The sequence below is a fragment of the Monomorium pharaonis genome, chromosome 8 (genome assembly GCF_013373865.1).
Source record: "Monomorium pharaonis isolate MP-MQ-018 chromosome 8, ASM1337386v2, whole genome shotgun sequence".
In the NCBI taxonomy this organism is placed as follows: domain Eukaryota; kingdom Metazoa; phylum Arthropoda; class Insecta; order Hymenoptera; family Formicidae; genus Monomorium; species Monomorium pharaonis.
The window spans coordinates 17,328,887-17,351,890 of record NC_050474.1 but is presented as its reverse complement, the minus strand read 5'-3'; the positions used below and the strand labels follow the sequence as shown (position 1 = coordinate 17,351,890).

General features: G+C 36.5%; 1 protein-coding gene across 3 annotated transcripts in view; it reads right to left on the bottom strand.

Annotated features, from left to right (window-relative positions):
• Positions 1 to 23,004, bottom strand: part of LOC105830156 (proton-coupled amino acid transporter-like protein pathetic) — a 34,936-nt gene that overhangs the window by 10,393 nt on the left and 1,539 nt on the right. Inside the window, exons 1-2 of one of the 3 annotated variants that reach the window (XM_036290482.1) lie at positions 9,313 to 10,214; positions 7,162 to 7,247 (exon numbers count right to left, since the gene is read on the bottom strand). In XM_036290482.1, coding sequence (XP_036146375.1) covers positions 7,162 to 7,247; positions 9,313 to 9,393 — 167 coding nt within the window. In that variant the 5' untranslated portion in view covers positions 9,394 to 10,214. Of the gene's footprint in view, positions 1 to 7,161; positions 7,248 to 9,271; positions 10,215 to 23,004 lie in introns of those variants that run through there. The other 2 variants (XM_036290484.1, XM_036290483.1) reach the window with 2 other exon arrangements.

The window sequence follows — 23,004 nt, the reverse complement described above, 5'->3', positions numbered from 1 at the left end:
CTTCAATTGATCGTCTTGTAGATTAAAAAAGACGTTCTTCTTTTTTGTATTTTTCAAGTTTCCACAGGCATGAAGAAAAAAAAAACAAAAGCGCGTTATTAAGTAATTGAGAAAATTGCAGGGCAAAAACTGTCCAGATTTTGATCTCTCAAATTGGACAAACCTCACGCCATCTATACGTCCGAATGATACAAATGTTCTGCGAATACTTAATCTGTTCGTTGAATTTTTTACTCCTGGCAACCGTTTCTCCTTCTGCGTCTGACTCTCCGTCCGTTCGCGCCGAGAGAAGATCGTGGACGGAACGATAATCGTAAATTTGTCACCGTGCATGTGTAAGTCTCAACGTTCTTACACGTTTATCAAATACGCGTTAAGACCTTGCAAATTGGTTACTCGGAGAATCCATTGAAATCTGTTTTTTTTTTTCTGTACATTTTATCTGTTTTTATGAGTCAAGTTTGTATTCGAGGAATTACTTCGTTACTATATTTAGAGTTACCGAAAATATGAATACTTCAAGAAAACGCGTCATAAACCGGCACGTGGTATGCTTCATTCATAATTATATTTTATTGTCTTTTCATTATCCCCGCGTCGGTCAACATTACCATATCTATTCTCTCGGCGCGTCTACTCGTTCACCAGCCCTTTCTGAAATAATCCGTGGAAAACGAGGCGTAGCGCAAACCGCCGTTTTGTCGCCAACGACGCGTGAGACTCGAATAGCACTGACTCATTGCCAGACTATAACCGTCGGATCGTAATCTAAAGTGAAATTTGTTACGCGCGACTCTTTTTTTCCCCTATTTTTTTTTTTTTGCTTCGCGCAATTTCATTGAGCCCGACACGAATGACTCAGATCGCGATCGGAATTTCGAGCAAGGCGCTGCAAGGTGATATCGATTTGTTATTGAAATTTTACGGCGATAACGGCGCCGAACGCGCTGAATTCGTGCATTCCGCGTGGCCACGCGTGTAAATGACGGTTCGCGTTATCTCCGTTTTCCCCCGCGTTTTCGTCACATTCACACGCTCACTATCGCAAACGTATGATTGCATCCTGAAAAAGGTCGAATGACAGATAAATGGACTCTGAGGGAAACATAACGCATCGTCGCACGTAACAATTAACAATTCATTCGAGACATGCAGACATATCCTCGCTTTCCTATAAACAGCGTCTCAAAAGTCGCGGGAAATTCTTTCTCCGACCTACGGCCAATTGGAAAACGCGAGTGTGTTCGTACGATATACAAGTAATTCGCTCTGTAAGTGTGGTGCATGTATGCAGCGCATGTGTATGTGAGTATGACGTATGCATGTGCACGGAAAGAATTCCCTCTTAGAACCTACCGTTAAAATTGTGAAACAATATCAGCATCGAAGAATTTTACTATAATTCTAGTAGAATGCAGTAATTTTTTAATTTTATTTTACTTAAATTTTGCTAAAAACAATTAATTTACTATAAATATTGTAAATTCAAGTAAAATTTACTGAAGGAGAAGGTGGTATGCTATGACTCCCCTTTTATTTTGTACAATAACTTTATTAACAATCAATATTTTAAATTGAAAACTTAATTAACATGCATACACATTTTTATTTGCCAAAACATTGTCCAATCAATTTTGGATTCAAAATTAGAAGATATCTAATAGAATGTTATTAATAAAAACGACGCTGCATAATGACTCGAAGGAATCAAAGAAAAATAGCGAGAAATAATTATGTAAGATTTTATAAAATCGTTATTAAGCCTTTATTAAAATTTTAACCCTAAAAGGTAAAACTGAATTTCTCTACTTTCAAAGGCAAAAGCAGGATCAATAATTAAATAGTGCATTTTTTCGTTTTTATATGGAAAAAAAAACAATGATGTATATAAATGTTTTTTTTTTTTTTTTTGTTAAAAAAGTATTTAAAAATTCACTTAAAGCAAAAGAAATACGAAAAATATGCAAAAATAAGCGTAGTTTGAATTTTATTTGGGATGATAAAGCACCCCGCATTTGCCTTCTAGGGTTAATAATTCTACTAAAATAATTCATTAAAACAATTTTATTAAAATTATAACAAAATTCTTTTTTACGTCTCATGATTATTGTAATTTCAAGGATAAATTTTAAGAGAAAATTCTCTTCGTGTGCGTGTGTGTCTGTGTCACGTGTACATGAGACAAAGAAAGAGAGGGAGAGAGATAGAGAGAGAGAGAGAGAGAGAGAGAGAGAGAGAGAGAGAGAGAGAGAGAGAGAGAGAGAGAGAGAAAAGTTGGGTAACGCAAGTTCATGTATATGTTAGGTTTGTTAAAAAAAAAAAAACAAGACAGTATAGGTGTCTAGGCATTATAGGTACCCATGTCTTTTAGGTGCGGTAGTTTCTCTCCCGTAGCCGTGCGAAACTTTCTGTCGAGAAAGCCCCCGGGATTAGAGTTCTGTGTGTGTCTCCCGGTCGTCACGCGTGACAACGTGACCGTGGGAGGGGGGGTGTTTTTTTTTTTTTTTTTCAAACGCGTCGCGTTTACAGGCGTAATACATACAGAGGGGCAGCCGCAACCACCGCACTGCATCAACCGCGACGCCCAGCGCCGCGACGCAGTACGACGACTAACAAGCCTCCTGTTTGCTTGCCGAGCCTTTCGCACTTGGCCGAGCGTTTTTTTTCTACTTCGTACTTTTTTCTTTTTGTTTTTTTTATTTTTGCTTTTGTTTTTTGTTTTTTGTTTTTTTTACGCACGTCTATATAGATCTATCACCGAATCTGATATGTGCCAATAACGTCTCGGCTCTCGGCCACGGATTTTGCAAACGGCCGATGATATTTTCGTATCGCGTCCAAGTCGCGTCGCGTCGTCGTCGTTTCGTGCGAGCTTTTTTTTTTTTTCATCGAGCTAAAGTGTCAAAAAAGCGTCGACAGTGTCGCATTTTCTTTTTTTTTCCTCAACGATCGTATCTTTTTTTTTTTCGTTCTCTTTCGTTATTCGCAGAGCACTTTCATAGAGCCCGAATCTATGTGCCCGGAAGTTTATACGCTAGTCTGGAATCATATAAATGCACATATTATACAGTAAAGACAAGTCCTTTATCCTCTGGATAGAGATATTCTTGCTTGGCATACCGCATGACCTCTACACGAAGCATTCTCGATCAGCGACGGAAGAGAACTGTTAACGATCCTCCTTCTGCTGCCGTTTTTTTTCACCGCGAGCGAGACCGACTTGTTAGGTACTTGACACAAATTACAATGTGAATACGCGCGATAATGCGATGCAAATTGACCCGATTAATTCGGCGTAATGGGTTTTCTTCTTATTGGACGATTTCTTGCGGATATACCGCTCACTTGAGATAATATCCGCTCCGCTCTACCGCGCATAGAGATGCAACGGCGATTTAACCCTCCGCCTGTACACTTATTTTCACTAACACCGATCCCTTTTTGTCCTGTCCCCCTTTTTTAATGTCAAATACACGCAAAATATCTGAAAAAATTCCTAATTACTCTTGAGTGACTGCATTTTAAATTTTAATAATTGTTTTCATCGTTTATTAAAGGGGAGCCAAGCTCCGTCTATTACCAGTCTTGTGGTTACACAAGTGAAACATTTCGCTTGTTCCCTTTTGGTGTCAGTGTACAGACGGAGGGTTAACATTTTAATAAACATTGTAATTTTTGTAACTGTTAAAATTGTAAAAAAAACATCAGAGAAAAATCTTTGCCGCGATTTAATTATTTTTTTCTAGGATTGAGCAAGTTAATTTTTTTTTAAATTAAATTAAAGTTGATGGCTTCTAAAATTGAGTTACGTTAAAAGTTGCGTAAAGATTCAATTAACTTAAATTAAAGAAACTAATTTCGAAAAATATCATTTTTTTATTAAGTTAGAATGGCATGATTTAAAAAAAAAGTGATTATTGTAAATGATAAAACATGAGATTTCGTTATATTTTAAAAATAAGTAATTAAAAATTAATTTATTATTATTTGACTTTTAACTTTTTAGCTGCTAATCACTGCTCGACCCTTTTTATTCCAGACATCTCGAAAGAGATGCAATTTTATCATCCTGCGTTACATTTTGTCGCACGTGTTATAAGCGTGCGCTTGAAAGTCGTAAATGTCTGAGCAGAGTACGGGAATTAAATGGAATTAGAAATCAGTCGGCCTCGGGGAGCAATTCACTGATACGGATGTGACGTTCGGTAAAAATTAAAACAGTGCAAATCGCGAGCTACCGAGAATAATGTCGGGAAATCCGCGCGATAATACATAAATGCATGAGACCGCGAAGGTGTCAAAGATCAACCGACCGCGCAATTCATGTAAAACTGCTTCAGGGTCACGAGAATTTCGCACGTGCGAAAAGATTATTGCGTAAACGACGGATAAGGATGACGAGCGACGGGTAAAACGGCAGCAGAGAGAAATCTCGTCTCGAGTGCAAAGGATCCAAAGATTTCGTAATGGCCGCGCTGTTAAATCGCTCGACGAAGGAAGTCGAATCGTTTGCATCAACATCCGCGATTTTATCGCTGCTCCTCTCATTTTATCGAGTACCACACTTTACGCGGAAAAGCAAAAGATAGATCTCTTTGGCTGTCAAGCTATCGTCCCATACTTTGGGATGCTTTGGGATATTTTGAGAACTTTACTGCGCGTAAAAACAAAAATGTTCACAGAACAGATCTTTCTTTAAATTTCTATATTCAAATTCTAAATAAATATCAAATTAATTTAATTATATTGTGATAATCTGATGTATTGATGTATGATGAAATAGGCAATGCTTAGGTGAATTATTTATATCATAATCACGATCTTTATTTGCATATTAAGACCTTGTGCGTAAACGTCGAGAGGGAAACCTTTTGACTATTTGTTGCTTATCTGCCAAGTCGAGATAAGATCTAATTATAGACATATTACTAATGTTCGTCCTCACTTGTTTATATATGATGAGAGAGGAACTTTTTTTTATATTATCAGTAAGATGACGGTGATGGAACGATTCCAGATTCGGCGTTAGTTTTGACTTTCAAAGCATCGGCTTTTCCTCGAATAACATCGATCTAGCGGACCATCGAAATAATTAGTCTAAGTATTGCTTTAAAAGGACTGTGATAAATTATAATTTGTATATTAATTAAAGATGTATTACATCTATTTTCAAAATAATAAAAAAATTCTGAAAAAACTTACAGATGATTCTGTGTTGCATTTAAAAATAGTACAAAAAAATTGGTGAAATTTTTTACCTGGATCAAAAGTTAATTAAAAATTGTGACAAAAATTTTAATTTTGTTTATATATCCAGTCAACAAAATGTTAGCAGAATATCGACAGACTAGCAAACGAATTTTACTGGAAAATTCTAACAGATTCACCTCATCTGAGGTCGAATTCTAGTTACGTTCCCTCAATAGCATCTGCTAACGTAATCAGACAGCAGACTGACAATAGAAATCGAGTATTTTGCTATTTTATCGATAAATTTTCATGTTACTGCTATTTTTTAAATTAAAAAAAATAATTTTTTTCACACACACATTGCGTTTCTAAGCTTAGTTGTCTTTATTTTTATTTTAAGGAAATTTAAAGTTAAATTTCTGTTTTAATAATACAAAAATCTTATATTAAAGCTTAAATAAATAAAACTCATAAAACATAAAATAATTATGATGTGCTCAAACTCATTTTGATTGTATAAACTTTAATTGTATAGATAATTGGTCGAATTTTACATGCGAGAGTCCTGAAATTATTGTGTTCCGTGAGAGCACATACTCTGCTCATAGTCTCCAACAAAAATCTGCTGTCAGATCGCGTTGTGCAGATCTTGCTCGGTTTCTGACACCGATCTACCATGAGGTTCTGTAAACAATATCTGTTTGATTTCTGCCGACATCTACTGACATGTCAAGTTTTGTTAGATTTATAGCAGCAGTTTGCTGATATTACGCAGATATTACAGATTCTGTATGGAATCTGCTGTCTGGTATCAGAAATTTATAACAGACTGCGAAAAATCTGTATCTTGGACTAAGGATTGGGTAAGTATTACTTTAAGTATTCAAGATGATTTATGTCAATTTTATTGTAATGCAAAAATCAGTTGTATATAAATAAAAATTTATCTATTTATTTACGAAACAATTAAGCTTAGAATCGCAACAAAATTTTTCTTAAGTCATCGTGAATATTTGGAGGTATTTATATTAAAATGTTAAGATTTTTGTCATTATTTTATAGATAAATTTTAGAGTATTATAGTAATAACAAACAACTAAACTGTAAAAATATATTATTACAAATATATTATTTAATAAAAATGGCATATTAAAAACACAACTTCACACATAATTTATTCCAAGTATGATATAAACTTTTCGTCGAATTAATCTACATTAATACGTTTGTAAAATGTGTAATACATCCTCAATTTTATAGAAGACTGAAAAAATAAGGCTAAATTTAAAATAAATATTCAACGCCGACAATAATAATGTAAATAGAAGAGCAAAAACTGTTTTATATCGAAGAAGAAAAGGACATTTTTGGTTCCGCCGACCGATATTATGTCCTGAGGATTAACAAGCCCCGTACGTTCTCATTTGAAATTATTTTCTTGCTTGCACACGAAATATGAAAGAACATGACACAGTAAGCAGGTACATATCCGTACGCAACACAAACGAGCAACTTCGCAGTCGTCCAAGGTTCAGCAGGCGGCCGTCAAGCATCTCTGGTGCCAGCTACGCTACGAATTCTACGTCAGCGATCAGGCGGTATGCACGATTAGTGTAGTACTAACAATTAGAATAGTTTAACGAATAAAAACAACGGAGCTAGAAAAAAAAAACAAAACAGAACAGGGGGGGAGGAGTGAGAGTGGGTCAATTAAAATATATAACGACAGTAATATATTAAGTATAGCACAAGAGAAACTGGGTAAAGTACATAGATTAACGGAAAGAAACGTAAATGCACAATATATGATCCTCGAGTTTTGTTTTCTCACTCACGTTTGCTTGAGCATTTGGATTTGGCAAGAAAGCAATGGTGATGATTGGTCGTGGTAGCAGAGTAGTGAACACGCTCAACGATCGGTCGAGCCGTTCGTTCGCGTTGATTTTTTCTAGGCGGAATTTTGCGACTTACTTGACAAGCACCACGTCTGAGAGTTCTGTTTTCACACCCTGCTTCTTCGGCTCGTATTCCGCTATCATCGGGCGCATTGGCGTTCTCTGTAACAGAACAAGGGAAGATCGAGTTGAGTCAAACGGATTACGGCGTGTAAATGTGCGTGAGCGCGCAAACTGATAATCAAGTGGGTCGAAATAAGTGCGCGCGCGCGCGCGTTATCGGTGGTGAACGCGATGACTTTCGAATGCATGCCGGAGACGACAATGGCCCATTCGTAATTGTCCCTTTTGGTGGGGAGTAGATTGGGACAGGTCAGTTTTGACCTCATCGCCAAGATTGTGTGTTGTTCCGCGTGTTCAATGCATCGAGCTGCATACGTGACGCGTTTCCTTGTTCATTGGCGCGTTTTACCAAACGGCTCTTGAACGTTTTATCAAACGAGCTTTACGATCCGTTCGAGTTGTCAACTTGACGTAACCAGTCTTCAGTAAATTGAATGGCTCTTAACGCGCGTCATAATATGTTACGAGGAAATTATCTCGTTTAACTGGGTTCGGTAAAGGATTGGAGTAATAATTTCAACAGTGGTGAATTCCATTCAAAGAAGAAATATTCCTAGTAGCAGAAAACATTAGCGCAATATTGAGAAGTAATGTAAAGACAGTATCCCCAATATTGGTATAACATTGTAAAGTGGACGCTTCATCTTATTTAGCCTACTTGTCTGAGGAGGACTATTGGTTCAACATTGGGCTAATGTTGAACCAATCAATTTTCATATTGGACATTGATTGCATTCTAATTTGGAATCAAAATTTTATGGCCAATATTGGCGTTACATTGGGAAACAGTGGGAAAACAATGGCCAATGCACTCCCAATATGTCTAACAATAAACAGGAAGGCTGGCTCAATATTGGTCCAACATTGGACCAATGTTGAACCAATCAATTTTTCATATATCGAACATTAATTGCATTCTAATTTGGAACCAATATTTTGTGACTAATATTGGCGTTACATTGGGAAACATTGGGAAAACAATGGCCAATGCACTCCCAATATGTCTAACAATAAACAGCAAGACTGGCTCAATATTGGTCCAACATTGGACCAATGTTGAACCAATCAATTTTTCATATATCGGACATTAATTGCATTCTAATTTGGAACCAATATTTTGTGGCTAATATTGGCGTTACATTGGGAAACAGTGGGAAAACAATGGCCAATGCACTCCCAATATGTCTAACAATAAACAGCAAGACTGGCTCAATATTGGTCCAACATTGGACCAATGTTGAACCAATCAATTTTTCATATATCGGACATTAATTGCATTCTAATTTGGAACCAATATTTTGTGACTAATATTGGCGTTACATTGAGAAACATTGAGAAAACATTGGCCAATGCACTGCCAATATAACCAATATTTAATAAAAATAGCTAATGTACCGCCAATGTATTTTGCTACTAGAGATTTAATTTTAAGATATTATACTGAAACCTCGTAATAGAGCACAATTTAGGGATCTGTGCTTTATAACTAGGTAACCCCCACTTAACTCAAATAATGGAACACGCCAATCGCGTTGTATTTCTATCCCCATTTACGCTACTCACGTGCGTCGAGCGCACATGGAGGGGGAGGGGGGGTTCGTTATTTCAAGGTACTCTATTACGAGGTTCCAGTGTAAAATTTCATTTGTTTTCACTTTTTTTTAATGTTTCAACTATGAACAGTATTATTTTTATTTAAGATTAAAAGGTTTAATTTAACTTGTTAAGAATTAGAAAAAGATAAAAAGCAATTTGGAAATGAGATCAAAGTTGACGTACTTTGCTGAAAATGAACTAAGTTTAAAGATTTAAAACAAACGTTTAAATCTTTAAACTTAGTTCATTTTCAGCAAAGTACGTCAACTTTGATCTCATTTCAAATTGCTTTTTACCTTTTTCTAATTCTTAGCAAATTAAATTAAGATCACAAAGTTTAATTTACACTAGTGGACACACGGGCATTATTTCAAAGTGTTTAAAGAACAAAGATATAGACATTGCATAAAATTGCACTTTTTAAAATAAATCTCGCGAAAACTTTTATTCGTCGTTTAATAAATTACCTTGATCATTAAGCAACATAATTCGCATAATTTGTATTCACCATAATATGGGGACGATCGTTCGTCGCCGCTACCGACAGCGAGCTCATTTCCACGTCGTGGGAGCTGTCGGTGTTCCCCATTTTCGTTCTCGCCTTCCCTCTCACCCCTGGAACGTATTAATCCTGACGAGCACCGCCGAGACTTCGCAGAAGGATCAATGTCAATGTTCGCAACACATGTTATCCCGTTGGCATTATTTGAAGTTCACGTCAATCACCCGGTCATTTGGCTTTAATAGGCCCGAAATCCCTCCGATCCGGCGCTGATCACGCGACGGGGGAATATAAACCCGGACCGCGAGGAGGCGCAAACACGTCGAAACGGACGGGTGCCACTTCGAAAAAGGGATTATTCCCTTCCTCTCGGTTCCTCCGCGAGCGACCGCATCACGTCATCCGCGCTCGGGTCCGCGTCTCCTTCACAATCGTTTCGCGGGTCGAAGAAGAAGTGTTGCGAGACCGCGAGGCGAGGACGACGGGAGTCTATCTTGAGACACTTCCCCGCCAGCAACGGCGCGGCGCGTCGTCCGGCGAGGAACACTTTAGAGGAGATCGGATGCGCGCCGACGCGTGTGCAAAACGGGTGCGTGCGTCGCGACGGCCCCCGCCGAATGCGTCCCGCGGAATGTCCCCGACGACGGGATGGACCGAGGCCGTGTGCGTCCTCTCCCTGATGCCGTTCCTCTGGACGCCCTATCCGCGCGAGCGGGGGCTATAGAGAGCGTCCGCTGTACCCGGGGCCGGCTCTATCTACGGCGCCGCGCGCGGCGCAAAAGAGCGCGGTTACCGCTGCCAAATCTCTCTCTCGGCGACGACGTCCGCCGCCGCGAGGACGCGGGCCGCCTTATATACTGGACGGCTACGAAAATAGGAAGAGCAAACCGACGCGACGGGCGGGAATCACGGGGCTCACGTGAGCCGTGCGTCGCTGCCGGCCATCTGACCACGCTAACCAGGGTTTAAACAGGATTCTGTTTGAACGGCATGGCGGAACGGGGGTCCTCCGGATCGTCTGCCGCCTCCCTCCCCTCCCGCGGTTTGGCTCGCGAATTAGAGGGTACACGACGCGCGCGTTCATCGTTGCGTGGAAAAGCGGAAAATCCACGCAGCGCATATTCTTTACGTGCCAAATGTAACAAGAATGATATAAGTAGAGAGATAAGAAGTGGAAAGTTTGTTTATTTATGCTTCATCGCGTTTATACAGCTTCGTACAAAAAAAAAAATACAAATATTACAAAATATCAATGAGTTATAAATCGCCTAACGGTTGCATCGGATCTTAATGATGGATATAATTCTTTTATTAAATTTAATTTTCTTAGTTTTATTTTAAACTGCGCGCCGACAGGATTCGTCAGACTTAAGACACAATTATTGTTTAATATATATAGAAAAGAAATTATATTCTTGCACTTGTAAAGCAAACAAAGTTTCGTATACATAAAAGAGTGACGTGTCATACTTAGATGTAATTTAATTCTCGTTAAGTAACTTGATAACAAAAAATATTTTCAACAAAAAATATTTTTATATTTTTTAGTTTTTTATTTTAATATTTTAATAATTATCTAAAGAGTACAATATGATAATAAGCGTTTTAAAAAATATAATACGCGTGTGTGTATAAAATGTATGAAAGTAAAAATAAAGTCAAATAAATTAGTATTTTAAAAAATAAAATAACGTTTTAATTGTTGAAGATATGGTTGTTTTTTTATTTGCTTTTTTTTCATATGAAAATTATAATAAAAGAATTAAAATATATTTCTCTTTATGAAACTATATAAGATTTTTCATGTAAACAAGTTATTTCTCTGTTTAACACTATATAATTTCATTTTAATATTTAACATTTTAAAAATAAAATAAAAAATATTCAATTAAAAGAATTTTTTCTGTGCAACTGCAAGACATTGTACATACACAAATTTTTCACTCAAAAATTTAAGAAGAAAAGTGTTTTGAAATATTAAATTGTTTTATTTTCGTGTTTTAATTACTTGAGATATTAACAACGTTACAGAAATAATTTTAGTATATTTTCACATATTTAAAAAATCAAAAACAGAAATAGAATACTTTTTAATATCTTAAAATTAAAGGTAAGAATTGAGTAAGTATATTTTTTAATTAAACTAAATTAAAATTAATGATATATAAAAATAATTTAATTGCGTTATAAAGTTATAGCGTTAAACTTAAGTTATATTAAAAGTTAATTTTGCGAAACATTATTTATACCAAATAGAATATATCATAACTTTTAAAAATTATTTTAAAATTATATAACATTACTCTAAAAGCTAAACAATTACATACAATATGGATTAAATAAATTCATATTTTATTCGTAAATTGAATTTATATCAAAAAAATATCTAAAAACTATTGTTTCTTGTTTAGGAACGCATTTTCTTCTTTTATATCTTTTACGTGGATAAATTTTAAACTAAAAAAAAATTAATAAGTGTTAATACATTTGAGAAATAACTCATTAAATTAAAAAACTAATTTATTTGAAATCGGTCACTTTATTATTTAACTAGTTACTGCCCACATAATTCTAATTAAAATTAAACATTATTTTTGAAAATATTTTCTGATTATCATCAAATTTTAAATCCAAATTTCCGGCATTGTCCTTCTCGTCCCATAAAACCGACATATTTTTCAAATGCTAATGCTCACGCTCCAGAAATAGACATAGCTTGGCGTACGATTCTCATCGTTTCACGTTAGGATCGTTATGACGATTTGAGCCGGTGTCGATAAAGCGAATGCACATATAAACAGTGCGAATCTAGTGTCGTTTAGAATACAGCTGAAAATTTACTGTGCGAATCTAAAAATGTACGTGAAACGTCAGTAATACAACAGACGCAATCTATTAATTTGAACAAATTATTGGTCGACTAAAAATACTCATAGATTCTTTACGATTTTTTTCTTGCAGTTAAATTAACCACTGACTATGTAAATGACTTATGTAAATGGCGATAAATATATATACATATACATTTACATAAGCAAAAAATCATCGCCATTTACATAAGCAAAAAATATACGTATACATTTATTGCATTTGAATCATTATAACAGCATGTTCCAGACTTCAGTTAATACACTGTTGAAGAAGTTACTTAATATTAAATAAATATACTTATATACTTTTAGTGTTATTTTCTATATGTAAACAAATATTGGCAAGTGTAAAACATAAAAAATTTCTTCACAAACTGACAAAATGTCTCTTTAACTCAAGGAAATAAGACTAAAATAATTTTTACTTAAATTTTTTTTTATTTAACAGAAAGTTCTTTTTTTCAATGCAATTATAAACGGTGTATAAAGTTGATGAAATTATGTGAAATTCGCGCGCATATTAATATTGCCAAAAGTCCGTTGGCTATCCGTGTCACGTCCCACGCGTCTTACGGCGCGTATTTTTGGGACATGGGGAAGTGCCGCCGCATCGAGTAGCATCGAGGCACGCATCCGTAACGGCGCCTACACGTAATATCCCGTCGTGTTCCGATGATCACGGTAAACACTTATAAAACCGGCCGTCTCGCCGCCAAATGCAAACGGCGGAGATTCTCCCGATTCCCTCTCCGCGTAGGTCGGCTTCGCGAACGAATTCGGCGTCTATTTTTGCGCCCGCGGCGCCTCGTCGAAGCGACGCGTAGCATTCTTCTCGTGCAATGAGGCACAAGTGATCTCCGATATCTTGCATATATAATATTCTATAATTTACTAATATTACAATTTAAGCAAAATATTATACTTTTATTTCAATAATAGTGATCTAAAGAGCGTAATATACATATATGTTATATATATACAGGGTGTCCCAACGCACATGGGTCAATTCTCGTAAAAAGATAAAAGGGATCGAGATAAACATAAAAGTCCAATATTGTCTTGGGTTAGGTTTGCAAATAATCGAGATATTAACATATAGAATTCTCAAATAATCTAATTAATTTCTATCGTAATTGTGAACAGTAAATAATAACAGCTTATCAAACATTTATAATAGATTTTTTTCCGTGTTATGACTCAAGCGGATCGAGCTCTTCCCTCGGCGCGCTCTCATTCGCATAATTTGAAAAATTAATACCTTGATTATTGGTGGACCTAACCAGAGACTTAACCCAAGATCTAACCCAAGACAATATTGGACTTTTATGTTCATCTCGATCCCTTTTACCTTTTTACGAGCGTTGACCTATATGCGTTGGGACACCCTATATATATATAATTATTTTGATAATAATAATGTCAAAAAATTCTATCCCTGATATTCTTCTCTCGAATTATAAAAATTATTATTAAATAATAATAAAGTAATTTCTGCACCGCGACCTATCCTCTGATATTTTGTATATACATTTAATCTTCTTTGATTTACTAATATTTAATTTCAGAAGAATATAATATTTTTATTTCAATATTATGATAGTGATATGCAGAGCGCAATATACATACATATATATGATTAATTCGATAATGACAATAATGTTAAATAATTTTGCCCCTGATATTTTTTCTCTCGAATTATGAAAATTATTATTAAATATAATAAACGTTTCTGCACCGCACGCATCCCTAATTTTTGCTAAGAGTTAGACTGAACAGATGTTACAGCTGTAGATTTCACGTCTCTAAAGTAATAGCGATAACAGTTATGAAAATCATAAATGTAATATCTTCGGTTTAATCAATATATGGATTTTTTATTTTAATTCTATTTTATTCATTCTGTAGACAATTCTGACAGAAATGCGAAATTCGGAGTAGAAGATAATGGCTAAAGATAATATAAAAGAAGATAAAGGTGAGACCGGAAAGAAGACGAAAACGGAAAGAAGAAAAGGAGACGTTTAATATATAAAAACATTAAATTTTTTCCAAATGTTACAAAATTACGCACTATTTTCTGTTTTTCTTTCTTTGTTAAGTGCAAGATAAACTTCTCCCAAAACTGGATCTCCAAAAATAATCGTTTATTTACAAAATCAGAATCGTATAATACAAAACAGTTTATTATCAAACCAAAAATAATATGATAAAAAAATTATTTTGTCACCGTATGCACTGAATCATCGTCAAAAAGTTGGCAACGAATTTTCGATTTTTATATCCGCGCAGCGGATATTTCCTACGGCTACACTTCGAAACGCACGTGACACTCTGTTAATGAATGAGACACAGCCGTAGCCCTAATCACGCGATAAGCGGAAACCTCGGAAATATAATCGCGGACGTATAGGGTGGCCTAATCGCGGCTGCGGAAAGGGGGAAGGGATAAAAGCAATATCGAAATGGAGGGAGCCAAGCGGCCGAGGCCTTGAAGGCTAATCGCGCACGGTCGTTGTGTCATTAGCGGTAAAATATACATACGCAATTCCACAAGCAAACACCGACGCGAGATAACGCGGCTAAATTCGTGACTGTCGTTAAATGTGTACTGATATTGAGCAACCGTGCAAGTTGTCGTCGGTCGACGTATTACTGTTCCGGGTATTGCTTTGCGTGCGCATAATAAACAGCACGATGTATAAAAGCCTTTTTGCGTCATTTATATCGAGATAAAGTTCGATCATCTTGCCGGACTGCGAGAAATTAACACTGTCGAATTTATTTCGCGGAATTTGTCTAAATAAAATCATTACACAGACCGTGTACCTCTTAGACTTAAAAAAAAGTTTTTTTTTGTATTTTACATTATATTTCAGAAAGAAAGTAAAAATTACTGTTTATTTTCTATTTATTATATATTTTCCACATTAACAATTTATTTAAATTTATGTATATAAATAATTTATTATTTTTTAACCTATTAAAATTACTATCTATGTGTGTGTATATATAAATTTTTTTTGTAAACTAGGTTATACAAATTAGATTGCAATATTGTAAGATTTCAGTTTTATATATTCAATACTGTAATATATATATATATCTTACGATCTGATTTGCATAATCCCAATCGAAAAAAAAACAAAAAAACATTTTTTAAAAACATGTCTGCATATAATTAAATCTGAATTAAGAAAATTATTGTATCGATAATGTCATTGAGAAAATAAATATAAGAGAAAATAAATAACTTTGTAGCTTATAGCTTTGTAATGTAAATCATCCTTCCTTTAAGAAATACTAAAAGCGATAATAAAAATTGAGTGATTAATTGTTTTGACTTCATAAAAATACAAATGTCAGAGTAAAATAAACTTTATTGAGAATTAATTCAGTATTATTTATTCAATGTTATTGTGTGTGAATAAATTTATAACATCTGTTGGGTGAATGCATTACTGTTAACATTACATAAATTATTTAATTACTTAAAGTTTTATATTTAAAAAATTCTCTTCCTTCTAATTGGTAACAGAAAAATAAATTTTTGTTTTAAGAAAATTTTTTCGAAATATCAAGTTAGTAAAATGAGATTATACATTATTAAACAAATATAAATTACTTACATAAAGAAATTTTCTATAATTTTATCAAGAAAAATATAGACGTATTCCCATCATTTAATAATAATAAGTTTTCGTAAACTGAGAAAAAAAATTAAAAAATATTAAGGTATAAAATTTTTTACATTATTATTACAATAATCATGTTATACTTTTAACTTACTATTATTATAATAATTAAAATAAAAATATTATATGTTGCTAAAATTTAATATTATTAGATTTAAAAAAATTATATAAAATATATGCAAGATTATATCATATTAGAAAAGACTATGTTTTGGCCTTTTATTTGAAACAATGATTGTTAATAGAACATATTAGTCTTAACTTGATACTGTTAACTTTTTTCTATATAGAAGCGTGCACGCGTCACCAAATCAAAATTAATTAAGTGTGATAGACCTTCGCATTCAATGATCAAAGTCTAGACTGATGAAACCCGACAATGTGATCCCGCGATACTATTTCGATCGCCGTTACCATTGAAAAAAAAGTTTAATCGGTTCAAGCATCAATAAAAACGTCCGTGTCCAAATATAAACTCGCTCTAACGAGCAAGTCCCGAATCGTAAATCGGCGCAATGGGCTTCTCTATTGAACGAAATTGCGACGTATTAGAAGTCGCGGCTTTCGCGTTTCTTTCGGCACAAAGCAAGTGACTTCAATGCCACAATAACGGCGAATTGCGAGACCCGGTCTGAATATGATTGCTGCTCTCCCGACCTATCGTCGCCGCGTGTCATCCATATATATAGATATGTATATATATGTACACTCTAATGCGAATCAGCTAGCCGTCGGCGGTGGCGGCGAAATAATGAATTGACAAATCTGACAGCAACGTCACATCCTCATCCCGACAAACGGTACGTTACGCACGGCTGCACCCGCGTGGGAGTCTCGCACTCTCGTTCCTGCCGCTGCCCCTGAATTATGTGCGCATGTATAACACAGCAGTGTTTCTCAAATTGGTACACGAGAGAGGAGTAGAGAAGAATTGCGCCCAAAATTACTTTCTACGACATTTTAAATTATTAAGAATTATACTTTGGATTGTTAAATTAATATTTTGAATTATTAAATTATGAAATTATTAAAATTCATGTTTTGAATTAAATTTCACTCGAGGATCATTCTTAATCTCGACTCTCATCCCTTTAATGTTCTTTCCGCAACTTAATCCCTCCAACCGGAGTATTTCATGTCCAGTGCGGTTTTCTACGTGTTAACGGCTTCGAAATAATTCACAAAAATGTTTACCATCTCTTTATACCTTCGACTAAAAATTAATGTAAAGAAAATGTCGAAATTATTTGTCTAAATGTTTTTTATAATAATTTTATAACATAATATATTTCTTGGGAGGTAACGGCCGTCAGAAACGGGAGGACATAAATGACTTTGGTTGGAGAGATTAGAGTTAAATTAATTTGAATTAAAATCAACTTTTATTTTTTTTAATAACATATATATATATATATATATATATATATATATATATATATAAAGTACCGAATAAAGCGTACTTAATTAATTTTATTTTTGAAAATTCTATATTTTCAACAGAGAAAACTTAACGATTAAAATAAATCAAATGAGCATTATTTTCTCGGTAATTTATACGCGTAAGACTTTTAGAAAGGCTTCAAGCGAGAAATAACAGCGGGGAAACGTTTTATTAATAAAAAAAACATTCAAGGAACAAGTTATTATACAGCTGTCGCGCAGCGTACACGTGCGCGACGCATGTACATTGCCGTTGAACTGACTTGGTAATAGCATTGACCTTCTTAATTTGGTCGCGTGGTTCGGCCAAATCGTGACCCGGACGAATCAGATTCGCGCAATTGCGCCTCGTCACCGAAGACAATGAAGTCGATGGAGACGTCGGAATAGCGATAAACACCGCCGCGATGACTTAAACATGATTTTACGCGCCCAGGACGTTCTTATCTTCGTCATTATCCTTTTTTCTTTCTCTCGCCATTTTTTTTTCTGCCGATCTTTATACATTTCTGCCTCGCTCGAATGGCTAAACCCGGACCCGGGCTGGGTCCTTATATAACAGCCAGCGTGAAGAGGCTACGCCTAGCTCGCGTCGCCCTTCACGGACGACGGCGGATTCGCGCAGATTCACGCTATCGTTGCCTCATCTCGGTTTCGGAAGGACGTCCAGTTTCACCGGGACACCCGGTACAGTGTCTCGAGACGACTCGCGTGACTTCTATTTCTCGCAGACCACTGAACTCTTACGAGCTCCAGCAACCGAACCAACGCAACGGCGCGGCGCGCCGCCGCGTGTCCTTCTCGCCCGCTCGGCCCCCACGACACGTGCACGCACACAGGAAACTTAATTGCGAGCGCGAAATAGATGAATTCGTATTAATATACCGGTGAATCACGCCCACTTGGAATTCTCTGTACTGTATAAAGTTATATAATTTGCACGCGGCGGGAACGCACGGGAAAGGAGCTCGCTGATATTACAGCCGAATGAAGTAATGCTTGGTTAATATAACTAAAAGGAATTTTAAATATTTAATTAGTATTGTCAACTTTGATTATATTAACCAAATATTTAATTGGTATTACTTCGACGCTCGGCTTTCCAAATTCTTTTTTCAGTGCGCGCGACTACGAATCATAGCCCGCTCCTCGTAGAAAAAAAATACAGATAATTTTTTTAATATTGAAATAAAAATACAATATTCTATTAAAGAGGATTAAATTATAAGCAAGCAAGATTATCGCAGGAATATAATTCCCTCTCTTTCTCCTTACTTTTGCTGAAACTCAAAATTAAACTCCTCAAAGCTTTTATACTCTGTTGCCGAACGCGAACAACGATTTGTTGATTTGATTCGTATCTTTTTGCGGGCAAACCGCGATTATTTCGCGGGCGGAAGTTGAAACGGAGCCGGGTTAACTGGAGCGTTCTATTAAACTTTAACGAGGGGAAAAGAAGTTGTGTGTTCAATGCGGATCAAGGAGACGCGAGCCTCCGGCAGTCAAGGTCGCGCCTTGGTGCACATCCAGAACCCCGGCACGTGTATCCTTGCGGTGACGGGAATTAACGGCGTCGACCGTGTGCTCGTGACGTCTTCGGAATCGCCTTTTCAGGAAAAAGCGCAAAAGACCCGGGGCGCCGCGCGCCGCCGCCGCCGCCGGCCGAAATCATCGACGATCATCCGAGCGGTTGAGGAACACGGGGCGTCTCCAGACCTCGACGGAACAGTGGCGGAACCGAGAGAAGAAGAACGGGACTAGAAAGAGGGGGATGTGCCGAGGAATGGTAGGGAGAGAACGGAAGGAAGAAGGGGAAACGCGACGCGAAAGGACGAGAGAGGGAGAGAGGAAAGGAGAGAAACAGAGAAAGATAGGAAGAGGAAAGGTGTCAGTTTAGGAAATTTCCATGACGTAGAGTGCCGCCGCCGCTGCCGCCGCCGCCGCCGCCGCCGTCGTCGTCGTCGCCGTCGCCGTCGCCGTGCCACTTGCCATTGTCGTTAGACATGTCACGAAGCGATTGACCGCGCAAGCTAAACAATTCAGGGGGGGGGGAGGGAAGGGGAGAGCGGGAGTGTGCAGTTAAAAAAAAAAAACTAGTTTTGATTACGAAAGGTGACCCATTTTAGCCATCTTTTCGGCTTCGGAACGAATAAAGGAGCCAATCGGGAGGGTCGTAGAGAGGTTGCGAATTCTGGTCGATTTCTACGAAATTCTGTTGCCGTAGAGAAATCTTTCGTGAGAAGTAGCGGATTTCCAAGACTTGCTTATACAACATAACGACATGGTGAACGAATGGCATAAGCGTACGCAATCTTTTTTTTTTTTAACTGCGACAACAATCTCCAATCACGCGGCATAAAAATCACTGTTATAAAAATGATAGGAATTAAACGATAACTTTAATCGCTTTAATCGCACGTTGTGAATTGGGAATTGACACGATTGCGATGAAACTTTAATCCCTTACGCGTGATAAATTCAGATCGAAACGATAAAGAAAGAGACACGAATCTAATAATTATATCGTATTCCAGTTCGATTAAATCTCCCGGATGATGATAGGAAACGATGACGTTTCTTCCGAAATGCGAAAGGTGAAGGCGATACGATTTTCGACGGTCCGCAATATCAATTCTTGTTTTGCTTTATCCACCAGAATTGTAGAGACGCAACGGTGATACCGAGTTTCTCCAAGAGAAGTGCGAAAAGGATTCGTTTTCTCAATTCCCAGAGACATAATTCCGCGCGCTTATTATCCGCGTGCGTAAGACGGAGAATTAGAACTACATTCCCCCCGAGTTAAATTTAACTCCCGGGTGACGGCAGTCGTGTGCAGACGGTTTGTTCACCGCGTAGCCATCGATCGCCGATACATACAAAGTCAACGCACGGCGAGCGGGTCTCGAGGAAAACCACCTTCGTCGCCGATCGATCGGGGTCACGGCAGAAACTAGACGTCCGATCAGACGATAAAAAGCGACGTTTCTTTAGCGGGATTTAAAATGAGCGAGAGATAAAAAAAGGAGCGCGACGCGCGCCGTTCGCGGCGCGGTCTCGAACCAATCTAACTAAACGGGCGGCTTCGGAAAATACGCGTCACTTCCGTCGTGTGTCAAAGTTATGTCATTTGAAAATAAGTGACGCTCGCGCGGAGAAGCCCCGTTCCACGTACGCGTAATCGCGGAAAGCCAAAACATTATCGAGATTTCAAATGGCCGCGAGCGAAGGTCGCTCGAAAATACTTTGGCTTTTTACGCCGCGCGGCCGACTTTCGCGTAGACAGTCTGAACCAAAAAAAAAAGAAGAAGGAGGAGGAAAGAAAATCTTACCGCACGCTAAGAAGATTTTATTTCGCCCCGGTAAAAATGCCGCGCACGGATTTACACAAGACCGACACGATTCCCGGAATACCGGCGTATGTATGTACGTATGTATACACTGAGAGAGAGAGAGAAAAAATACTAGATTCAAATAAATATTTCTTTGAATAGTGCTAATAACATATTTTATAGAAAGTCAATAATATTTATTTCAAACAAGTACTAGTTTTCTATAATTCAGAAAGCATTACTTGTTTGAAATAAATATTATTGATTTTCTATAAAATGTGTTATTAGCACTATTCAGAGAAATATTTATTTGTATCTAGCAATTCTTTTTTCCTCCGTGTATAACGTGTTACCGCGCGATTTCTTATAATTGTGCCGGTTTCTTTTCTCAAAACGCTGGGAATATCCGGTGCGCTTATCGCATCGCGATAATGGAGCTCGATGTAGTGCAGCGCCGAAAACACGGCATCGCAGCGGAGCGCGGACTCCGAATTAAAAAGAGAAAAAGTCCAAAAGTCTCGACGGAACGATTAGATAAGGAAGTAAATGACAAGGCACGCGCCTTTCAGTTCCCTTTTAGGAATTTCGCGATAATGAGTGACGCATCGCGTGCTGCGCGCGCGCATTTTGTGCGTGTGTTTCACGTTAGCGCAAGGAGAACGGCCGTGGTAATGATTCCTCGCGGGAACGGCAATTTTTTTGCCGGGCGCCGCATTTTATTTCGCGATGACTCAGTCGTATGGATGACTGTACGAAATTCTTCAAGAAATTTGCAATAAATCCTTATCGTGAAGTAGAAGATCAATGTTACGTTACGTATTTCGCAAGAAATCCCCCCTTATCTTGATGTTAACGAAGTCATCGATTTACCTACATTGCGTAATGTGGGAAGACGAAGTTTGCATTACGAAGTTTATGGTGATAAACAAATGATAACGTTAGAGTTGACCTAGAATTCCATTAATGCTGCAATCGTCTTGATGCAATTTTGATTTTAAAATAGCGAAACAAATTTTTATAATAGCGGTTATATATTATATATATATATCTTTAATATAATTAATTGAAATGTAATAATATATGTAAAAAATGCGACAATTTAATATTTCATGATTTTATATTCTTCGATTGAATTAATTTAAAAAATAATTCTCACCAGATGTCATTCCGTGAATTCTAGTAAATCGTAATACGTCACAATTAATTCTCATAACATCGAACGCAACGCGATTAAAGAAGAAGAAACACGCGAAACAATCGTGGGGGAACAATGCCGTCAGCCCCCTTGATGATTTGCATAAATGCATTCACCTAATTACACAATTGCCGACTACATATGCAGAATGTGCGTAATCGCTCGTGACGTCCCGAATTGCGCGTATCCGTAACGAATGCATTAGCCGAATCAAATCTAAGTGGCACTCGATTTAAATGCTAATATTATGAATGAAAAAAGGGGGAAGGGTTTAGTTCCAATAATAATTGAGTTTAGATGATGGTTACTAAGCTTTAGTGATAGTTTTCAATTAAATGTTCAATTAATATAATCAAAAATTCATTGTAATATCTATTAATCATTTCGTAAATTACTGTTGTTTAGTTATTATTAACATAATTACTAAATAACTATTAAATATATTATGTTCTGTAATACTTAGATATTAAATATTTAGAAAAATAAGATTATTAATCAAATATTTAATTGACTTTACTTCACTTAACATTTAGTAGCTTATTAGTCAATTAAATATTCGATTAATATGATCAAAAATAATTTTACTTTTTCAAATATATATTTAGCATTGCCAAACGTAATGATATAATTCACAACCGTTTGGATAATATTTATATTTTCCAAACATTTAGAAAACTAAAATTATTTTTTCACTTTATTAAATATTTATTATATTTATCGAATATTTAATTGGCATTTTTTCACTCAATGTCTATTTTGCCAAATGTTGAGTGAAATAAATTCTGCTATAGTAAATTCTTTATTCAGTGTACTTTGGTAGTTTTGCAGACGTTGCAGCTGTACACTTTTTCTTAGTTTTTTTTTTCTTCGATTGCGCATATCTATTTCGTACAAAAAGTAGAAATAGGTTGAATGTAATTAATGTCGCGCGCGTCGCGGCATTGGTGACGTTCCCGAGACTATATTACGCGCGAACGCGCCATGTGGCGACTGCATATGGGCGATAACGCATACATGTCAATGCCGCAAAATATCTTGCGGCTTTTGTGTACTATTTTTCATTAGCATATTTAGCAATTATAAAATTCAAATTCCGCTGGGTAATTTAAATTGCTAAACTTAATAGAATCGATCGGAGACTCGACGTGGATAAAGAAATTGTAGCTGGAATA